Source organism: Nuphar pumila, chromosome 2 (genome assembly GCF_984573655.1).
Source record: "Nuphar pumila chromosome 2, dmNupPumi1.hap1.1, whole genome shotgun sequence".
NCBI classification, from domain to species: domain Eukaryota; kingdom Viridiplantae; phylum Streptophyta; class Magnoliopsida; order Nymphaeales; family Nymphaeaceae; genus Nuphar; species Nuphar pumila.
Genome location: NC_143250.1, coordinates 12,673,756 through 12,694,950, shown reverse-complemented (window position 1 = coordinate 12,694,950; position 21,195 = coordinate 12,673,756). Strand labels below are relative to the sequence as shown.

The following is a 21,195-nucleotide window of genomic DNA, read 5'->3' as shown; positions in this document are numbered from 1 at the left end:
AAATTACATAAGTACTTACAAGCCACCACATTATAAAAGACAAGGAAATGAATATGATAAAAAAAAGATAATTTGCCACTATTGCCACAAATTGGAACACATCAAGCCCCAATGTCCTAAACTTAGGACTTATGAGAAGAAGGCCTCCTTGGTTAGCTCTCCACAAGAGCCAAACGACATTGCTCTTGCTTAAGAATCATCCATTGGAAACATGTCTAAGTTCTTCAACCTCTTCTCAAAGGAGCATCTTCGTCCACTAGAGTCATTGTCTCATCTTTCTTGGATCCTGGTAAAAATCCTTAGCTTCTTGGCTCCAGTGCCTCGTTTCATATGATACCTAATGGTGATATTTTATCTTAATATCTTGATAACTTAAGTGCATCCAATGGATTTATTGTTGATGATACATCTCTTAAGATAAAAAGAATAGAGAATTTTGAAAACTTTTCTCAAAATAATTTTTTTTTTCAAAAGTTAGATTTATTCTCAAACTGAATTTAAATCTTTTATTTGTTTCACAAATATCTGACCATGAATGTAATGTCTCGTTCTCCTCTTATGGTTGTTGGGTGCAGGATTGCTAGTCAGGGAAGCTGATTGGGGAAAGTCATAGGAAAGGAGACCTATATTAGATGAATTTTTTTGGAAATTCTCAAGAATACTATGTTGTAATGTTCAAAAAATAGTTTTGGATTTACGGCATAAAAGACCTGGCCACCCTAATCTATTCAAAATTCATTATTTTTCATTTTGAAAAAAAATTGTAATTCTGAAAATTTCACTTGTGAAGATTGTATTCTTGGCAAGATAAATAGATTATTTTTTCAAGAAAAAACTTTTTTCTCTTCTAGACCACTTGAGTTAGTACATTCATATGTATAGGGTCATACACCTATTTTATCTAAAGTTGAAAATGCTTATTATGTAATCTTTGTTGATGATTTTTCTAGGCATACTTGGATCTATTTTCTTAAGCATAAATCTAAAGGTTTCTCTCGCTTTCAAATATTTCATCTTTTGTTATGTATCTTATTAATAGAATGTCATCTTCTGTTTTGCAAAACATATCACCAGTTGAAAAACTTTTGAAATTAGCTCCTCATTATTCTAGATTAAAAGTTTTTTTATGCTAATGTTTTATTTTTATCAACAAAAATGATAAACTTTCTCCTCGTGTTATTCCTTATGTCTTTTTAGGTTATACAGATAACAAAAAAGGCTATAGGTGTTTTTATTTTAAAAATGAAAAACCTTATGTTTCTAGAAATCTGTCTTTCTTAGAAAAGGAAAGATTTTTTTACTTTAAAAATTCTAAAACAATAACCAAGTATTCTTTTTTTGTTGGATCTAATTCCAAAATATGATATGATGATTGTGAATATGATCTTGGTGAAGATCATGAGCCTAGGAATGATTTGGTAAATGAAGATCAATCCCATAATAATGAAAATAGTGAAGAGCAATCACATAAGGATAAAAATTGTCTTTAATACTCTAGGCGTAAGGACCCTAAACAACCACGTTCATTAAAAAAATATTCTAACACTGAAAGTCAGTCTGAAGTACCAACTAGAAGGTTATCTAGAATCTCAAAACCACCTAAGAAATGTGTCCTATAACTCCTCACCTAAGTACAAAGCATACATTGTTTTAATTCATTCATATATAGAACCTTCTATCTATGCCCAAGCCAAAGAACATCATCTATGGAGAGAAGGTATGAGAGTAGAACTAGAAGCTTTAGAAACAACCAATACTTGGACTATTCAAGACATCCTATATGAAAATAAGCCCATAAGTTGTAGATGAGTATTTAAGGTGAAAACCAAGAGTGATGAAACTCTTGAAAGGTACAAAGTTAGGTTAGTTACCAAGGGATAATTATGAAGAAACCTTTGTCCTGTTTACTAGGATGACTATCGTTAGGACCTTAGTAGCCTTAGCCTCTATTAGAAAATAACATATATATTAGATGGATGCCAAAAATACATTTCTTAATGAAAATCTAATTGAAAGTATATATGGAAGCACAACCTGGTGTAACTATTCCAAAGGAAAAAAAATCTTCGTTTGAACAAAGTTCTTTGTAGTCTTAAAATAAGCAACAAAAGTTTGGTATGATAAGTTGGCTCTTCTTGAGCCCAAATGGCATTGTGCTGAAGACATCGAGCTTCACCAAAAGCAACTCGATATGGAACATTTCTATCAATTTGTGAATGGTCTAAGGCCGGAGTTTGAATCCACCAAATCGGCCCCTTTACATCGTGGAAAAATTCCTTCTATTGTTGATACTATAGAAGAGCTCACTATGGAGGAAAATAGACTTAGAAAAAGTACTCCAAAAGTTGATGATGACTCCGTTTTAGCTGTATCTAGACCGGGGAATCATACTCGTACTTACAAGCTGCCTCATTTTGGAAGGCAAAACGGCGACTTTGATAAAAGAAAAGTTATTTGTCATCATTGTCATGAACCGGGGCACTATAGGCCTCAATTTCCAAAGTTAAAAAGAAAAGAAAAAAGAGTTGCATCTGTTGAATCTGAGTCAAAAGATCAAGATGCACCTGTGTCTATGGCTCAACTGATGGAAATCCTTCAACCTCTTCTCAAAGGGGTATCCTCCTCAACCGAAGCCTCAACTGGAGCGGCAGTTGCATCTTTCTCCAGTCCAGGTAACTTTCCTTGGCTTTTAGATTTTGGTGCTTCTTTTCATATGACCCAAAATGTTAATAGTCTATCCGAATGTCTTAAAAATAACTCAAGTGTGTCAAAGGTTTTTACAGTCGATGGCACATCTCTTGAAGTAAAAGGAATAGGATGTTTTGAAAATCTTCAAAAATCCAAAAGATTTTTTATCCCAGAAGTTAGATATATCCCTAAACTTAATTTGAATCTCTTATCTGTCTCGCAAATATCTGATTATGGATGTAATATCTCCTTCTCTTCTCATGGTTGTTGGGTACAGGATCGCCAATCAGGGAAGCTGATTGGGGAAGGCCATAGAGAAGGAGGACTTTATTACATGGACTTTTTGGAATTACCCAAGAATGCATTTTGTTATAATATTCAGAAATTAGAATTGGATTTATGGCACAAAAGGCTTGGCCATCCTCATATGTCTAAAATTCAATATTTTCCAAGTTTGGAAAAAATTTGTAATTCTGAAAATTTTTCTTGTAAAGACTGCATTCTTGGCAAAATGAAAAGGTCATCATTTCTTAGTAGAACTTTTGTTTCCTCACGACCACTTGAGTTAATACATTCGGATGTTTGGGGCCCCGCACCAGTTATTTCCAAAGGTGGTTATACATATTATGTCATTTTTGTTGATGACTTTTCTAGACATACTTGGATTTATTTTCTTAAACATAAATATGATGTCTTTGCTAACTTCCAAATATTTAATAAAATGGTTAAAAATAAGTTTCAAAATGATATTTCTGTTTTTCGCACTGATTCGGGGGGAGAATTTATGTCCAACGAATTCAAAGACTATCTCAATTTACATGGTATTACACATCAAAGATCATGTCCACACACTCCACAACAGAATGGCCTAGCCGAACGCAAACATCGGCACATTATGGAAACTACTAGGACATTGCTAATTGCAAATCAAGTTCCAAAAAGTTTTTGGGCTGAAGCGGTCCTAACTGCCACCTACCTCATTAATAGGATGCCATCTTCCTCATTAAAGAATACAACTCCAATAGAAAAGCTTGTTAATTTAACTCCAGATTATTCTAGATTAAGAGTCTTTGGATGCAAATGTTTTGTTTTCACCAACAGAAATGACAAACTCTCTCCTCGTGCAATCCCATGTGCCTTTTTAGGATATGCTGATAATAAAAAAGGCTACAGGTGTTTCGATTTTCAAAATGACAAATTATATGTGTCAAGAAATGTATCTTTTTTGGAAAAAGAAAGCTTCTTTGAATTTGAAAAATCCAAGGATGTTACTGAATACTCGTTTTTAATTGATCCAACTTCAAAATCCAATGAATGTGATGATGTTGGATGTGACCTTGACAATGATCAAAGTCCTATTGTTGTTGAAAATGATGATAATGAAGAGCAAATCCATAGGGATGTTAGTCTATAATATTCAAGACGTAAAGAGCAAAATCTTCCATGTGCATTACAAAAATACTCTGAAGTCTCACCTAGAAGAACGTCTAGAATCTCTAAACCTCCAGAAAAATTTGTGTCTTATGAATCTTTTTCACCCACGTATAGGGCCGCCATTACATTAATACAATCATATGTTGAACCATCATCCTATTCTCAAGCAAAAAATCATATAGAATGGATAGAAGCCATGAAAATAGAATTGGATGCACTAGAAAAGGCCAATACTTGGACGATACAAGATATCCCTCCGGGTAAGAAACCTATAGGTTGTAGGTGGGTATACAAAGTCAAAACCAAAAGTGATGGGACCCTGGAAAGATATAAGGCCCGTTTAGTAGCAAAAGGATATGCCCAAGAGTATGGCATCGATTATGAAGAAACATTTGCTCATGTGGCCCGTATGACCACTGTTAGAACTTTAATAGCCTTGGCCTCCATTAGAACATGGCCTATCTTTCAATTAGATGTCAAAAATACTTTCCTGAATGGGAATCTCGTTGAAGAAGTATACATGGAAGCCCCACCTGGTATTAGTATCCCTAAGGGTAAAGCTCTTCGTCTAGAAAAAGCTCTTTATGGTCTTAAACAGGCTCCAAAATCCTGGTATGACCGATTTAGTCATGTTATGCTTGATATTGGTTTTCAACCTTGTTTAACTAACACTGCTTTGTTTATTAAGAAATCTGATGCCGACATCATTATTATTCTTCTCTATGTGGACGATATGATCATCACCGGAGGCGACAAACAGGGAGTTGCAAATATCAAATCTCTTCTTAAAACTCACTTTGAAATGACTGACTTAGGTTTATTGAGATATTTTTTAGGCATTGAAGTTGCTTATTCCCCTCGGGGGTATTTGATATCTCAATCTAAATTTGCTCTTGATATCGTTTCCAGGTCTGGAATTACAGATGATAAGAAAGTAGACACTCCAGAAGTTGTCAATGTTAAAATGAAAATTGATAATGGAGAACTTCTTGATGATCCTACTCCTTATAGACAGCTTGTTGGAGCTCTTTTTTATCTTTTCATTATTAGGCCAGATATAACTCATGCGGTTCATACAGTCAGTCAGTTTCAGCATGCTCTCACCTCCGTGCACATGGGAGCGATTTTGCGTATTATTAGATACTTAAAATCCTCTCTTTCACGAGGACTCTTCTTGTCTGCTTCATCTTCATTAAATTTAATTGCATATACTGATGCTGACTGGGGAGGTGATCCCAATAATAGACACTCAACTACTGGTTTTTGTGTGTTCCTAGGTGAAACCTTAATTTCGTGGAGGTGCAAGAAGCAGCAGAAAGTCTCTCTTTCATCCACCGAAGTTGAATACAGAGTCATGGCAACCACCACTATGGAGGTTGTTTGGCTTAGACGATTGCTAGCGGATATGGGAGCTAAAGCAACGCAAGCTTCAAAGATGTGTTGTGACAACAAAAGTGTGATTTACATTGCAAGCAACCGGACATTTCATGAGCGCACTAAACACATTGAGATGGACTGTCACTATGTCAGAGAGGAATACCTACATGGAACCATTGATCTGCCATATGTTACATCAAAATATCAATTAGCATACTTCTTCACCAAGCCTCTCGCTGCTCCCAGATTTCACTTCCTCTTAGACAAACTTTCGCTCATTGTCCCGTAAGTTTGAGGGGGAGTGTTAAAATGTAAACTGTAATATATATATATATATATATATATATATATATATATATTATTTAATATTATTATATTTTCTTTTATTATTTTCTTTTTTTATTTTTCTTTATTTTCTTTTTTAGCATCTAGTTCAATAGAAACTAGATATTTGATCCAGTCAAGTTCTGGAACTTGACTGTGCAAATAGCTGTTGGACTGTAGTCCAACAGCTATAATAAATGTTGTTGGACTATAGTCCAACAGCTATAATAATAAATGTTGTTGGAATGTAGTCCAACAGCTATATTAAGAGACGTTGGAATCCAATGTCTCTTTTGGAGAACTCAAAATGAGCGCTCCTCTCTCTTCCACTTTTTTGTATATATAGGGGTGAACCCCTTCAATGTAAACTACTATGCTTCTTAAGCATTTTGTTCATGAATAAAGTATTATTTATTTTTCAAGTGTTCTTCCTTTTATACCCTTTCAAGGGTCATGCTTGTAGTGTCTCCAATAGACACTTGTTTGTGAGTTATTTGTGCATTTGTTGAAGACCACCATTTCATTACAAAGTTTAGTCGGGTCATGCTTGATATTAGTTTTCGATCTTGTTTAACTGACATTGCATTGTTTATTAAGATTTTTTATACAGGTATTATCATTCTTCTTCTCTATGTGAACGACATGTTATCACCGGAGGAGATAAACAAGAAGTTGAAACCTATGTCACATGGGGTGCGGGTGCGGGTGCGGGGATGCGGCACTTCCAAAAAACCTGGGTGCGGGGGTGCGGCAAAAATATATATATATATAGGACTTATAACCAGTTTTTTTTTTGCTGGTGTGTTTGTTTGAAGACTTGTTACCCACGTTCTGCTTGTTGTATACTTTGGTGCAACGGGACAAAATTGATGAACCAAAAGGATTGGCGATCTGATCGACCCAGCCTGCAGCGTTCTGCTGACTGTCATGATTCAATCATGTCTGAAACTCCCTGGTCTTCACAAAAAAAAATATAAGCGAAAGGTTTGATGTGGTTTGTTGGAGAGAGAGTCTTCACGAGGCCTAGGACTCCACCGCCACTGCCTAAGGTTCTAAAAATTTCATTTTATATACAGTTGCACACAGATCTCCGGTCTAGACTCTAGATGACAGCTAAAAGAAATTTATTGGATTTGACATGTGGAAAAGAGAGGTCTACACCAGGCTACGGCTAGAGCACCCATCTCGTCAGGAGAAAAGTGAATACTAATAGCCACCAAGGCTACCACCACCATTATCATTTATCATGGAGAGAGAAAATCCTGACGAAGAAAGATCGGGATGCCAACAAAGCTTGTCAGATGTTGTGGACACAAGTGCCCCTTTATAAAACAAGAGCAGCAGCAGCAAGCAGGCATCCACGCTTCGGTTGTTTCGTCCTTTCATTCTCTGCAGGGATCCGGCAAGGGATGGGGAGAGGTGAAGAATCTGGAAGTCCTCGTCAGGGAATAGGCAAACTCTAAAGAGACTGAAGCTATCAAGGCTAAAATCAAAATCCAGCAAGGGGCGGGTCCCGCTGCGTGGTCAACTGTCAGCAGGATTTTTTTTTAAATTCCGCAGCCCATTTCACAAGGCAAATTTTTTTTTTTAAAAAAATCAAAAAATTAGACCAAAATGACCCTGGGTGAGGTCAACGCACCCAAAGTCGGGTTGACCGCACGCGCACCCGCATTGCGTCGCGTCGACGAGGGTGCGGCACCTGTCTGGCCGAATCCCTGTGACATAGGTTGAAACCATTAAAAAACTTCTCAAAATCATTTTGAAATAACTGATTTAGGATTTTTAAAATATTTCTTAGGGATTGAAGTTGCTTACTCTCCTAGAGGTTATCTATTGTCTCAGTCTAAGTTTGCCTTTGATGCTGTTTTCAAGTCTGGTATCATAGATGACAAGAAAGTTGATACTCTAGAAATTGACAATGCAAAAATAAGAATTGATGACGAGGAACCACTTGCAAATCATACACCTTACAGACAGCTAATCGAATCTCTCAATCACTAGACCTAATATAGCACATGTTGTACATATAGCTAGGCAATTTCAGCACGCTCATACTTTTGTTCATATGAGAGTTGTTTTATGCATTATTATATATATTAAGCATTATATCTATCAAGGCATTTTCTTGTCTGCTACATCTACCTTAGATTTAACTGCTTATATTGATGCTGACTGAGAAGGTGATCTTAATAACAGATGCTCAACCACAGGTTTTTGTGTTTTCTTAGGTGAATCTTTAATTTCATGGTGATGCAAGAAGCAGCATAAAGTTCATCTTTTCTCAACTCAAGTTAAATACCGGGTCACCGTTACAACAACGATGGAGGTAGTCTGGCTTAGAATATTGTTAGCTGACATAGGAGTTTAGATATCAGGAGTTTCACGCCTTTGATGTGACAACAAAATTTTCATCTACATCGTTAGCAACCGAACCTTTCATGAGTGCACCAAACACATCAAGATGGATTGTCACTATGTTCGAAAGGAGTATCTAAATTGCACTATTGATTTACCCTATGTTACATCCGAGTATCAGTTGGCAGACTTCACCAAACCTCTCGCCACTTCTCATTTTTACTTTCTCTTAGACAAACTTTCGGTTATCATACTATAGTTTGAGGGGGAGTGTTAAAATGTATACATATAACATATGTATATATCATATATATGTGTATATATAGGAAATACATATATACATATGTATATATATAATGTATATAAATACCTTTTTTGTATTTTATTTGTTAGTCTTTTTTCTTCTTTTTGACCTACTCAACATAGTGTTGACTAGAAGGCATAGAGTCATTGGAACTAGTCCAACGGGTATAATTATAGTCGTTGGACTAGCTCCAATGACTCTATGAGCGTATCATGTTGTATATAAAAGGGGATGACTCCCCTCTATGTATGCATTCTTGCATTCTCATGTTAATAAAATATTTTTTTTTATAATTCTTGTGTGATCCTTGTGTGGGTTTTGTGAGAATACCCCTTTGTGGGTTTTGTGTGTGGACTCCATAGTGAGCTTTCTCTTGATGATTGTCCACTTGTGTATCTATTTAGTGGACATTGCTGGTGATAAGAACCTTCCCTTGGAACCAATGGGGGCTCCGCGTGGTAGGTAGGAGCTGTAAGTGCACGTCTCCCTATGGTAGGATGTTGCAGGTTCAAAACCCCAGTGGTACGTTGAATAATAACTGGTGGGGGTTTGCCTAACCCTGGCTTGCCTTTCGAAAAAAAAAAGAACACAGCTTCCTTTGTGTCAGGTGAAGTCAACCACACTGAGGTCCATTTCTGTCCAAAAGTAGATTGAGTTAACCCTAACCAAGTCTAGTTTTATCTATATTATATATATAAATACATAAATGCACACACATATACGTAGCGTTAACTTAAAATTATTAAAAATTATATATATATATACCCTCCCTGCACCCAAGTTTTTTAAAGTGCAGCATCGCCACATCTGCACCCGCACCTATGTGTCATAGCAACAAATACTTTGATTTAAAATCAAATGTACAGATCACCAATGTCCCGAGGGACTTGTGCTTGTCAAATCAGTTGAAAATGCTCTCCTAAGATAACTAAAGCACTACAATGAAAGTAGAGACAATTATCAAGAGAGTATGCAGCACTGCCAAACCACATAGTAATCCATAATATAGCAATGATGCTCATAAGAGTTCGATCTTTTATGCTAATGATAGCAAGCCTTCACGCTTTCAGATCTTGTTGATCGAATGCTACCCAAATTTACAGATATGACGATCTTCTTTACTTGAAGAACAAAAGACATAGGGCATGCAAATGTGGAAAAGTCAAAGAAAGAAAGGCAAAGTTAATATGCATAGACTTCTACAGAAACCACATTTTTTATGCAGCAGCGACAAATGATAGAAATAGAAAATGAAAGGGCATGGCCCATGAGTCAACGTCAATCATCTCAAGCCTGACATCAAATTTGGGAAGTTAGCAACTACATGTTAAATTGTATCGCCTATATATATTTATATATATATATAGAGAGAGAGAGATACATATGTTAAAATGTAGTCTTTCTTATATATATAGAAAGATACATATACATATACATATACATATATATATATCTATATATGTATATGTATCTATCTAAGTATATATATAAATATATATCTCAAACCCGATAAGGGTATTTCTGTAAATTCACGTATTTTATGCATATTCTTACTTAAGAATATGATTGTACATTTTTTACAATTTCTTTTGTTGTATTTTTATTTTTGTCTTTTCTTATTTTTTTCTTTTTAGTTAATGTGACATGTGGGAGCTCCCAATGCACATGTTGGAGCCCCATCCAACGGTTAGAATTCTAACCGTTGGAGGGGCTCCAACATGTGTATTGGAGCCCCCCCAAGTCTCCATGCTCTTATAAATAGGGGTGACCCCCTTTAGGTTTTCTATCACTTTTGTAAAGCCTCCTTTTGGGACCCAAGATATTGAAGTTGATAGTTTTTACGTTTGTGCATTTGTATCCGTGCCTTTGTGCACTTGTGAGAGTTCTCCTTTTGTACCTTTGTGCACACTTTGTGTTTCTAGTATTGTGTTTATATACAAAACCTCTTTTTATAGAGATTTTCACAACATATACATATATATATACCCGATAAGTGTAAATCTGTCTTTTTCCTGTATTTTACACATTCTTTTTCATGAATATGTATGTAAATTTTACTTTTTCTTTTCTCTATTTTTTTTTTGTTTTTTTTATTTTTATTTCTTTTAGCTTTTAGCCATGGAGGGGCCCACAACGTTGGGCCCCTCCAATGGTCAATAATATGACCGTTGGAGGGGCTCCAACGATCACATGTGGGAGCCCCTTCAATGGCCCTCCCTTGTGTCTTATAAATAGGGGATCTCCCCTTCACTGTATTTTAAGCTTTTGTAAAACTCTCCTTTGTGATTCAATAAGAGATTCTATTTTTATTTATTTGCATTTGTATCTGTGCCCTTGTGCACTTGTGTGAGTGTTCATTTGTGCCTTTATGCACACTTATCACATCAAGGATATTGTGTCTTTGTGCACATAGTCTCATTGTAGACATTTTTACACTACACTTGTTCAATCTTAGTCATACAAAATCTCAGAAATTGACTACTAGTGACACAGAGAGATGTCATCCGTGTAGTGCATGCAACTCTGAGTGAAACTGGTTTTCCTAACTTGGCACAAGCTTAAATTGAAGCATGTGGAACCAACATGGACCACTGTAATTTTGGTATCAATGTTTAACATAATTCACCAATGAGACAACCAGACCTTGACCGAGGTATGGGACCAACTTTGGCTCAGTTAAACACTCGCAACTAGTCTATCATATAAGTTGTTAGTCTATGTTCAGCATTAACATTATGCAAGTTGTGAGCCAAGTGAACCCTTAACAAACCAGTGCCCTAGTCTATGTCACATAGATACAGATATGGCATGGGTACGAGCCATACGAACGGAAATTTTCAAAAAATAGGATTCGGGAATAACAGAACATATATATTTTATTATGATGGTGGTGGCCATGATGATGATAATAAAGATGTTGATGGTCGTGGTTGTAAACTTGCAGTAGGTATGGTGATGATAATGATGATTAGGGTGGTGATGATAATATTAATGATGACAGTATGCTGGAAATGTCATAACTCATAGTAGAATAATAGCAAGCATATGTAGAATGTTAACTTGTTGGGTGCCACTAACAACTTTTAGTCCCAAATCAATGGGAATGGCAGAAGAGAGCCCCCTCCCTCCTCTATAAAAGGAGGCATTTGCAAGGCGGAAGATCCACTGCAACCCATGCTGCCCACGTGGTTTGGGCTTGGCATGGGATTCAAAATTTAATTTTTTTTGCCTCCCACCTGCATGGTGGGTTTGAATTTAAATTTTTTTTAAATTGGCATTTAGCCATGAATTTGACCTTAAAGGTCAAAATAGTCCTCAACTATATATGTTGAGGACGAAAATGGCTTTCAGTTTTTTTTTGGTGTATAATGGTGAGATATGGTCAAAATCATATCGGAATACGATTTTGACCGTATCACCACCATATCCGACCTGTATCCGTTCGGTATGGGTTTTTTAGCAAAAATGCTGTATCCCTGAGACATAGGCCCCAGTGTAATTCATTCTCTCCCGCAGGATGCTAACGCTACTAAATAAATACAGAGGCAAATGCATAGTGAAACATCTGCAGTTACTGAACTCAACCACATTTTACAATCAAAAGAATCAGTCACAAATTCATCATTAACAAAAGAACACAAATTGGATCATACCAAGTGATTGGCTTACTTTAAGTGATGGATATCTGTACAGTATTTGAGATTGCCTTCTCAGGGAAGCACTGCCAACAATGCCTCCGGCTGGAAGCTCAGCCAAAGAGGTTGCAGTTGGACAAATAAATGCATCTCGAACATCCTCTCGAGGAAGATTGCATGGCAAAATCATTCCATCACGAAAATAGGTGGGCACATCCTTCATCGAATGGACAGCAATATCAATTGTGCCATCTAAAAGTGCTTCATCTATTTCTTTTGTAAAAAGACCTTTGCCACCTATATCTGCTAATGGCTGATTCAATATTTTATCACCCGTTGTTTTTATAATAATTATTTTGATTGCACCTTCTTCTGCTAGTTCTGAGTGAGTAGCCTTGAGTTTGTCACGTGTCTCATAAGCCTGGGCAAGTGCCAATGGACTGTCCTACAAAGCAGCAGTAGAAGCATCATCCAACAAACAATGAGATGAACTATATAACAAGTAGAAAAAGAATCACATATTTTCCAACCCAAATTCAATAACTCCATAATACAAAATTCTCACTAACTATTTTGCCACAATAAAAATTAACTCAAATAGATAATGAAAATGCATCAAGATAATAATGGTTCTGGATCTCATTCCTCAAATTAAATAAATATTAATTGCATGAGATGAGTGACATGGGAACCACCTCAATTGTCTGGGTGACAATTAAGTTGCATAGATCCTTGAGGATTTGGTTGGATGGAATTTTTGGGTGCCAACCTTCTCAACTAGTTTGAGGAATAAACACATAGGAAGTAAAGCTCTTAAGAGGACCAGATGTACTTACATGGAACTGCTGAATATGTTTCTAAAGGTATGGTTTTAATAGGAGCAGGAACCGGCTTCTAACTAATAACTGTAACGGTGTAACCCATCTTAGAAAATGTTTCTAATAAAATGTAGACATGAAAGTTTCTGAAAAGTCCAGGTCAGTTATTTTTTATTCTTTTTTTTTATAAGCATTCAGGCCTACCATTTCCATGCTTGAAAAGAATGAGACTCAGTCACAGATGGTTTAGCAAAACAATATTCGGGGATACAATAAGTGGTTTAATTTGGAAGAATTGTCTTGCTCCTGCAGCACGTTTCCGTGAATGCGCAACAACTAGGTTTGATGTATAGACTCCCTTCCATATCCAGTTTTCTTTAATAATGAAAAGACATTTGGTGGGGGAATAATGGGGGCAATCAAGTGATTGAGAAACAAAAACAATCCATGGTGACCACTATGGCCTATGGATTAGACATGTATGCAAGAATATCTGGCCACCATGATACCACCACATTAATATGGCTAAAACCTCTCAGCATCCATTGAAAAGGATTAAACAACCAAAAACAAGGTTAAACGAACATGACAGCTTATACTGGGGAATTACAATATGAACAGGGCCTCTGAAGCATGGTTTCACTTTTAAAGATCTACAAATGGGCTAGATTTCCCAACGACTAGAAATGACTTGCATGTGTCTTCATAACTTATCTACATTGAATGTTCCTAGAATATTTATAAAAATACATGTAGTACAAGTGTAATAAAGGATAGTAAAATCGATAATTTGATACCAATATAATAATGTGGTCACAGCCGCCTGGTAAAATTCATGATTAGCATCACATAAGTTCACGTTGATGACCGGAAAATATTACGGACTAGTCCATTAAATGAAAGAATGTAGTTGATTCAATGTAAGACCAAAAACATATTATCTAGGCTCAAGTGGGTGGAGTTCATGATACAAACAAAAGAAGGGGGGAAATTAAATTAAAGGCAACAATAATGTCCAAGTTGTTTAGTGGAAGGGGAGAAAAAACAACGCATTTTTTATATAGCATCTTTCAGCCTACTATTGCCTTTCAAAGTTATGCTTATGATGTTTATTAATGGAAGAGAACGTGCGTGGAAGCAAATAGCTAGTAGCTGTTTACAAGCACATGTAGTATCAATATTTGGCTGGCATAACCTATCCCTTCAAAGACTTAACTATTCATAACTAATCACATTTAACCCAAAAAAAATTGTAAACGTTTAATCACTTAAACAAGGACATTCCTACAACTTCATCCATTTATTTCTGTAAAGGAAGTGCAGAAGAGGGCTTCAGAAGAAAGCTTTGAAGAAGTAAATCTGCAACACACAGTACAGTCATGGTTTTCTACACTTCAGTTACCAATCGAAAATCCATAAGCAGTAACTCCTAGAACACCTATATCCAATTCTTAAACCAATCTCTCAAACACATATGGACCACCCAAGATTGCCAACATCATATAAATTTTGCCACATTTCCAGCAGATAAAACGACCCAAAACAATTCTCATCAATTTGAACAGTTCTTAACCTAATCTTCATCACTTGGGAACTCCAAAACCACCCGAATTTGCGCCAAAAGACATAATTTTCAGAAAGTCAACCAAAAACTTAATCTCAAACAGAAAAGAATAAAAAAAAAACTTCCTAAAACTTCACGCAGAACACATATTCACCTTAAATCTGAACTAATTTAATGAAAACTCAAGAATTAGCAAGAAATAAGAGATACCCACATCAATTTTACCATTTGAAAAGTGATTAACATCAACAATGTGAAATGGGTAAGACTGAAACATAAAATTATGTAACAAAAACCAACTTCAGCGCAGAAAAAGCCAAAAGAAGAACAACCTACTAAAGGAAAAAGGCATACCTTCCTCTTGTACCAATCCTGACAAGAGAAACCTTTGTCTGTGAGGCCTGCTCCACTGCAACAGACGCTCTAACGACCACCCTGTGTCTTCTCCCATGAATGCTGAAAGGTGAGGTTCTGAGATTCTGAGGGAACCCAAATAATCTAGGAAGAACAGAAACGGAAGAGTGGAAGAGGGGGTGGATGGTTGATCCTAGACAGACCTCCATCATTAGAACCAACAAGAAGAAGAAGAGGGAGGAGGAAGAGAAGAGTGGCGGTGACTCATGGCAATATTTTAGATGGGTTTAAGGCATTATTGGTATTAGACTTTTGTTTTCATACCTTCCATTGTCTCAACGATTCGATAGATAATGATGTCAGGGACTCGGGGATCCACCAATCAGACTCGGCTGTCCACGAGTGAACCCCCACCCTTTTTGCTTGGGAAAAAGTTAATGACCACCTTGGAATATTACAAACCTATGTAAAGACAACTTTAGCACACAGGTGGGAACCCTCGGCCGTGAGGGAGGCCTCCCCCACCGGCGGTGGGGTGGGCCCTCCTACGGACGAAATGGGTGCTCGGCGGCCCCTTTCATTCGGCGGCTGATCACCAGAAGTAGAGCCCCGGCTCCCACCGAATTCAGCCCAAAAGAGAGGCGAGGACGGGTGGCAAACCCTGGTCCCTTCTCTCCGTCAGCAGTGATGCAAATCAGATACCGGGTTAGTAAAGAAACAGCTAAGTTATACTACAGGAATTATGCTCTAAAGCTATATTAATAGAAAATAAACAATTATTAAAACATAAAATTAAAGCAAATAACAAATCTCAATCCAATCAACCCCACAACAATCCTTATAAAGAGTATTTACAGGAAACGCAAAAAACTCTAAGCCTATTTCAGATTGGCGGCGTATCAATTACATTAAAAAAATTAATTATAAATAAAACTCAAATAAAAACCCTAAACTAAAACTAGATCCAAATAGATTTTTTAACCCAAATTACACACTACAAAATACCAATGCATATTCAAAGCTAAAATTTGAATGCACCTCGTATATAAAAATTAAATTATAACCCAGCCAAAATTTCAATTGATATATGACAAAAAGATTTTATAACATACCATAGCCAGATGTTTGTACGAGGCTGGAATCAAATTTCTATAACATTAAAAATCAGATTTTTATGACTTGCTAGAAATCAGTTTTTGTGACATGCTAGAAATCAAATTTTTACTTAAATTAAATTCAACTTTAAATTGTTTCGTAAAACTTGAATTAGCATTTTATTTAAAACCAAGTTTACGACTACTCTTTAAAGTCTTAATCTAAGGCTTGTTCAATTAGATTTTAAAGTTAATAGTTTAGTTTTAAGATCGAACAAAAAGTTAGTTTCATAAAAATAGTTGAAAAATAGATTTTTGACCACTTACATTAGCTCTCAGACCCAAAACGGCCAGATTTTTTAATGCGGGTGAAAACTCAGATTTTTGTTCCGTAGAAATAGGATTCACATGTTTAAATAAAACCCAGGTTGTTTCTATTAAGTTCAACTCAAACCACATTTAAACGAAACTCAGGTTTTTTTTATTCAAAACTCCATATTTAATTCTATTAGCTAAACTTAGATTTAGTTAAAATCTACAATCAGATTTGATAGTTTAAGTTTCAAGTCAGATTTAATAAAGATTCAGGTTCGCTCGCCTCAAACTAACAAGTATTAAAAAATATATATATTAATAAATCCAAAGGTCAGCTTAAATACACAATATGAACACGATATAGAACAAGGTATGAACATGGACCTAAAGTTGACACGTTATGACTAAAACCACATGGGCGTACATAAAAGAAAGCATTGATTTTATGATAACCTGAATCTCTACAGAAAATTAAATTTGAAAGCATATGCAGGCCTAATAAAATAACATGCATGAATAGATTTAATAAACTATCATGCATGAACAGATTTAACTAACATGCATGAGCAGCGTCAGCATATCCACACGATGTTTATAAAAAGGTTAACCATGCTTAGCACCAAAATAAACAAAATTCAGCAAGACGTTAGACTTGAAAACGTGAATTCAAATCTAACCTGGACAGTCGCAGAATAGAAATCAGGCTTAACAAAAGATTTAATTGAATAAAATTACATATTCTTTTACATGGTTTAAAACCTCACTTGAACCCAAAATAAACAATTTTTTTTTTCCTTTCCCAACGTAAAACTGTTTTTGTTCGGAGTCTTGAGTGAAATCAAAACCTAGCAAAAAAAAAAAAATCAAATCAAGCCCCATAAGAAAAGATTGAACTATGAAGATCAAGGCATGTACATGGACCGCACTCAGCCTAAATAAAATTTTTGTACAAGCAAATAAAGTCAAGGAACAAAATACGTATCAACCCTAAACCTATTGTTTCTAACGAAAAACAATCCAAAAAAATAAGCAAATCTATGTTTTGCTTATATTATTTTCTTTGCTTTTTTTTCCTTATCATGCCTAATTGGCCCATGCTAACCTCCTTTTCTATTGAGTTAAGAGCGAGAGACCCGCACATTTGTATTTGAAGGAAGGAAATCAGTCCTTTCTCCTCCCTTCCTCTTATCCCAAAGACGCAGCTCCCAACTCTCTCTCCCTCTCGCTCTCTCTCTCTCTCTTGTTTTCTCTCTACTGCCATGCCCCATTTTATAAAAATAAGAGGGGCATTCCTCTAAAGAGGAGATGTCCGAAGAAGGAAGGAATATCCCCTTATATAATATATATTATTTTATTTTTATTTTTATTATTATTATTATGACTTATTTTTCTTAAAATAGGTGGGCCATGGACCTCAGCCAACGAGTCCACGATCCACTTGGAATCCAAAGCTTGCGTCAGCCCCTATATTATTTATTATTTTAACTCAAAACAGTGAAAAATATAATTATGTATCTTTTATTTAATTTATTAAAAATATATAATATATATTTTATAGTACAAGAAATTTTAAATTAATATATGAGTGTGATTTATTACATATAATAATACACAACTTAAAAAAAAATATGGTGACAAATATTGGCAATACTTTCAAAATATCTAAAAAAATAAAAATATGTTGGTTCATTATTTTAAATTGTACAATGACATGATATTTACCAAATATCATGATATATTTGATAAAATATAGATTTATTTAAGATATTTATGTTCTATATTTACAAAAATATTAACATTTACTTAAGATATTTTGTAAGTCTACATTTATAAAATATAAATTTGCCAAATATCATGATATATTTGACAAAATATAGATTTACTTAAGATATTTATGTAAAATATTTACAAAAATACCATGTTATATTGATATTTACTTAAGATATTTTGTAAGTCTAAATTTATAAAACGTAAATTTGCCAAATATCATGATATATTGACAAAAAGTAAGCAACACTGGGTCGAGTCAATGGTTGACTCGGCCGAGTTTGGTCATAACCGAGTCATACACTTTTTTTTAACTGGCTTAGGGCTCAATCTGCGCCAACTCGTGTGAGTCATGAGCTGACTCGCCAAACCCCATTAAGCGTAAATTCACCATATGTTGGTATATGTAAATTACTCATTTAATTAGCGTAAGTTGGCAAAAGCTTATATGGTGGCTCCATCACCTGGATTTGGTAACTAGGGATGGAGGTGGACTGGAGAAAATGGGGCCCTGCCCCGCCTTGCCTAGTTTGGACCGGGGATGGAGGTTAAAATCAAAACACGTGCGAGGATGAATTCACGTTTTTCTCTGCCCCGTCCCGCCTCAAATCCTTCTTTAGGGATGGCAATGGACCGAGGGGAAATGGGTGCCCACCCCGCCTCATCCTGTTTGGACCAAGGATAGAGGACATGAAATAGGGATGGAGGTTAAAATCAAAACCCATGTGGGGATGGAGGGCAGGATTTTGAGATGGGGTGGGGGTGGAGACCTTGTCCCCAGCCCCTGTCCACTGTCTTCCCTATTTGTAACTAGAGAGCTCTTTGAGTATGAAGCATAACATGCACGTCATGTTGTTGATGGTTAATCATCTAAGATGCATGATCTAAAAAGCATCTTGGTTATTGCTTTCTTCTAGAAGAAGAAAATCACTTTTAAATGAGAGCAAAAAATGAGTTTTAAATTATTTGATTGTAACAAGTAAGCAGAGTTTTTAAGATCTTAAAAAATCAGAGTGTGTACTAAAATTTCACCACTCAAAAAAATATATTTTTAGATTGAAATAGCACAATTCAAGGCATCATTCTTAGCAAACAAACAATGTTAAAAACTTTTGGTATCATATTGAGTCAATAAGCCTTGCACCTAATATATATATATATATATATATATATATATATATATATATATATATATATATATATATATATATATATATATATATATATATATATATATATATATATATATATATATATATATATATATATAGAGAGAGAGAGAGAGAGAGAGAGAGAGAGAGAGAGAATGGGAATTGTGTTGCCCCTTTCATTAGGTATGTTAGGACACTCTAAAATTATAGTTTTAGGTGTGTTATGCTAATCCAAAGTGGCTGGCAAACTATTAGATGTGTTTATCATTGCTTATTTATTAAGAAGTGAACTTTGTTTCTAATTGATTTGGTGTAAAAATGTAAATATTTTATCCTCAAAAATTTAGTACAATATCAACCATTGATTTTTTGACCTCTTTAAGCTATAAATTGAAGCATAAAAATGCTTAATCAAAAACATGTTTTCTATTGAATAAATAATGATAACACATCTAACGGTTCAGAATCTATGGGGTTCGATTGATGAGATGATCAAGCATTGGAGAAAGAAAGTTGTCTTATCCTAGTTGGTTGTAAGTTTTGGACAATGCTTTGGTGGGATGACTCTCTCTCTCTATATATATATATAGAGAGAGAGTATATATATATAGAGAGAGAGAGAGATGTAAGATGTAACAATGGATGACACTTTCATCCACTGTTCACGTTTAAAGGAAAAAATGACCTTTAGTGACAGACATGATCGTCGCTGAAAGTTATTTTTTTACCTAAAACATTAGTGTTAGTCATTTGACTGTTGCTAATTCATATAAATTGGTGCCGGGTGCACCCTTGACATTTTATCCGTCCATTGTTACAGGTTTTTTTTCTTTTTGTTTTTGTGTGTGTATATATATATATATATATATATATATATATATATATATATATATATATATATATATATATATATAATTTGCTATTATTGAAGGTACAAAACTAATGAGCTAGAAATCATAGGTGAAAGTTGAATGACTCATTCTAACTACAAAGATGTGTTCAACAAGGTTTGTTTGATAAGGATGAAGACTTAGATTGTGCTTTTCTTATGTAAAATGTGATCTTTTGAGTTACCAAATTTTGGTACATTATGAGATGTTGAGTTTTTTGACTCCTATAAAAACCTAATCACTTGTAATAATCACATGATTCAAAAGAAGTTTTGTAATAAACAAACTAAGTAGATCACATACCTAACATTTGATCTACAAAAACTAAAAATTATAGAAGAAATTAGTGATTTCTATTCATTAGTTCCTTACCTTCATTAGTAGGAAGGGGACTCTGCAACCAAAGAAATTAAGGTGCAACATCTATCACCAATGATGATTGGGTGATGTTCTTTTTCTAATGAACGGGTTGTACATATCATATTTTTTATCATTTATTTAATAAGCAACATATTATAAATATGAATTTTCAATATTTAAATGCATTTTATAAGCACTAAAAATCAACTGCTGAGAATACTTTGTATTGTAAAATTATGAACCTGCCATTTTCATGTTTCAAAATACATGTCTGCCTGTAAAATCTTTATGTAAAGCATATTTATTATTAAATATGTTATAAAAAATAAATATAAGGTCTAATCGATGAAACACTCGAATAGCAAAGAAGGAGAGACTTCTGATCATTGTTCGTTGTAGATGTTACACCTTCCTTTGATTGCACTGTTACATTTCCCACTCCACCCCCCCTTCTCCCCCACACACAATAAAGGGAGACCGTCCAACCAAAGAAAAGTCCAAAATCTATGATAATTGATGGCATTCTTTTTCTAATGATCAAGTTTTTCATCATTTGGACTTTAGGTATTCCATTTTTATCATTAATTTAGTAAGCAACATGTTTTGAATTATGAATTTTCAATGTTTAGATGCGCTTTTGAAAGCGCTAAAAATCAAAATCACAAAATACTTTGTATGGTAAAGTTTTTAATGCATTGTGAGCCATTAATTTTTCAGGTTTAGAAAAACATGTCTATATGCTGCAAAGTCTTAGTGTAAAGCATA

The 21,195-nt window shown here is 35.0% G+C and overlaps 1 protein-coding gene across 1 annotated transcript in view; it reads right to left on the bottom strand.

Annotated features, from left to right (window-relative positions):
- Nucleotides 1-15,272, bottom strand: part of LOC149844794 (porphobilinogen deaminase, chloroplastic-like) — a 32,344-nt gene extending 17,072 nt beyond the window's left edge. The window contains exons 1-2 of the mRNA XM_089997340.1: nt 14,854-15,272; nt 12,152-12,557 (exon numbers count right to left, since the gene is read on the bottom strand). Coding sequence (XP_089853466.1) covers nt 12,152-12,557; nt 14,854-15,065 — 618 coding nt within the window. The 5' untranslated portion in view covers nt 15,066-15,272. The remainder of the gene's footprint in view (nt 1-12,151; nt 12,558-14,853) is intronic.
- Between the last annotated feature and the right edge of the window lie 5,923 nt (nt 15,273-21,195).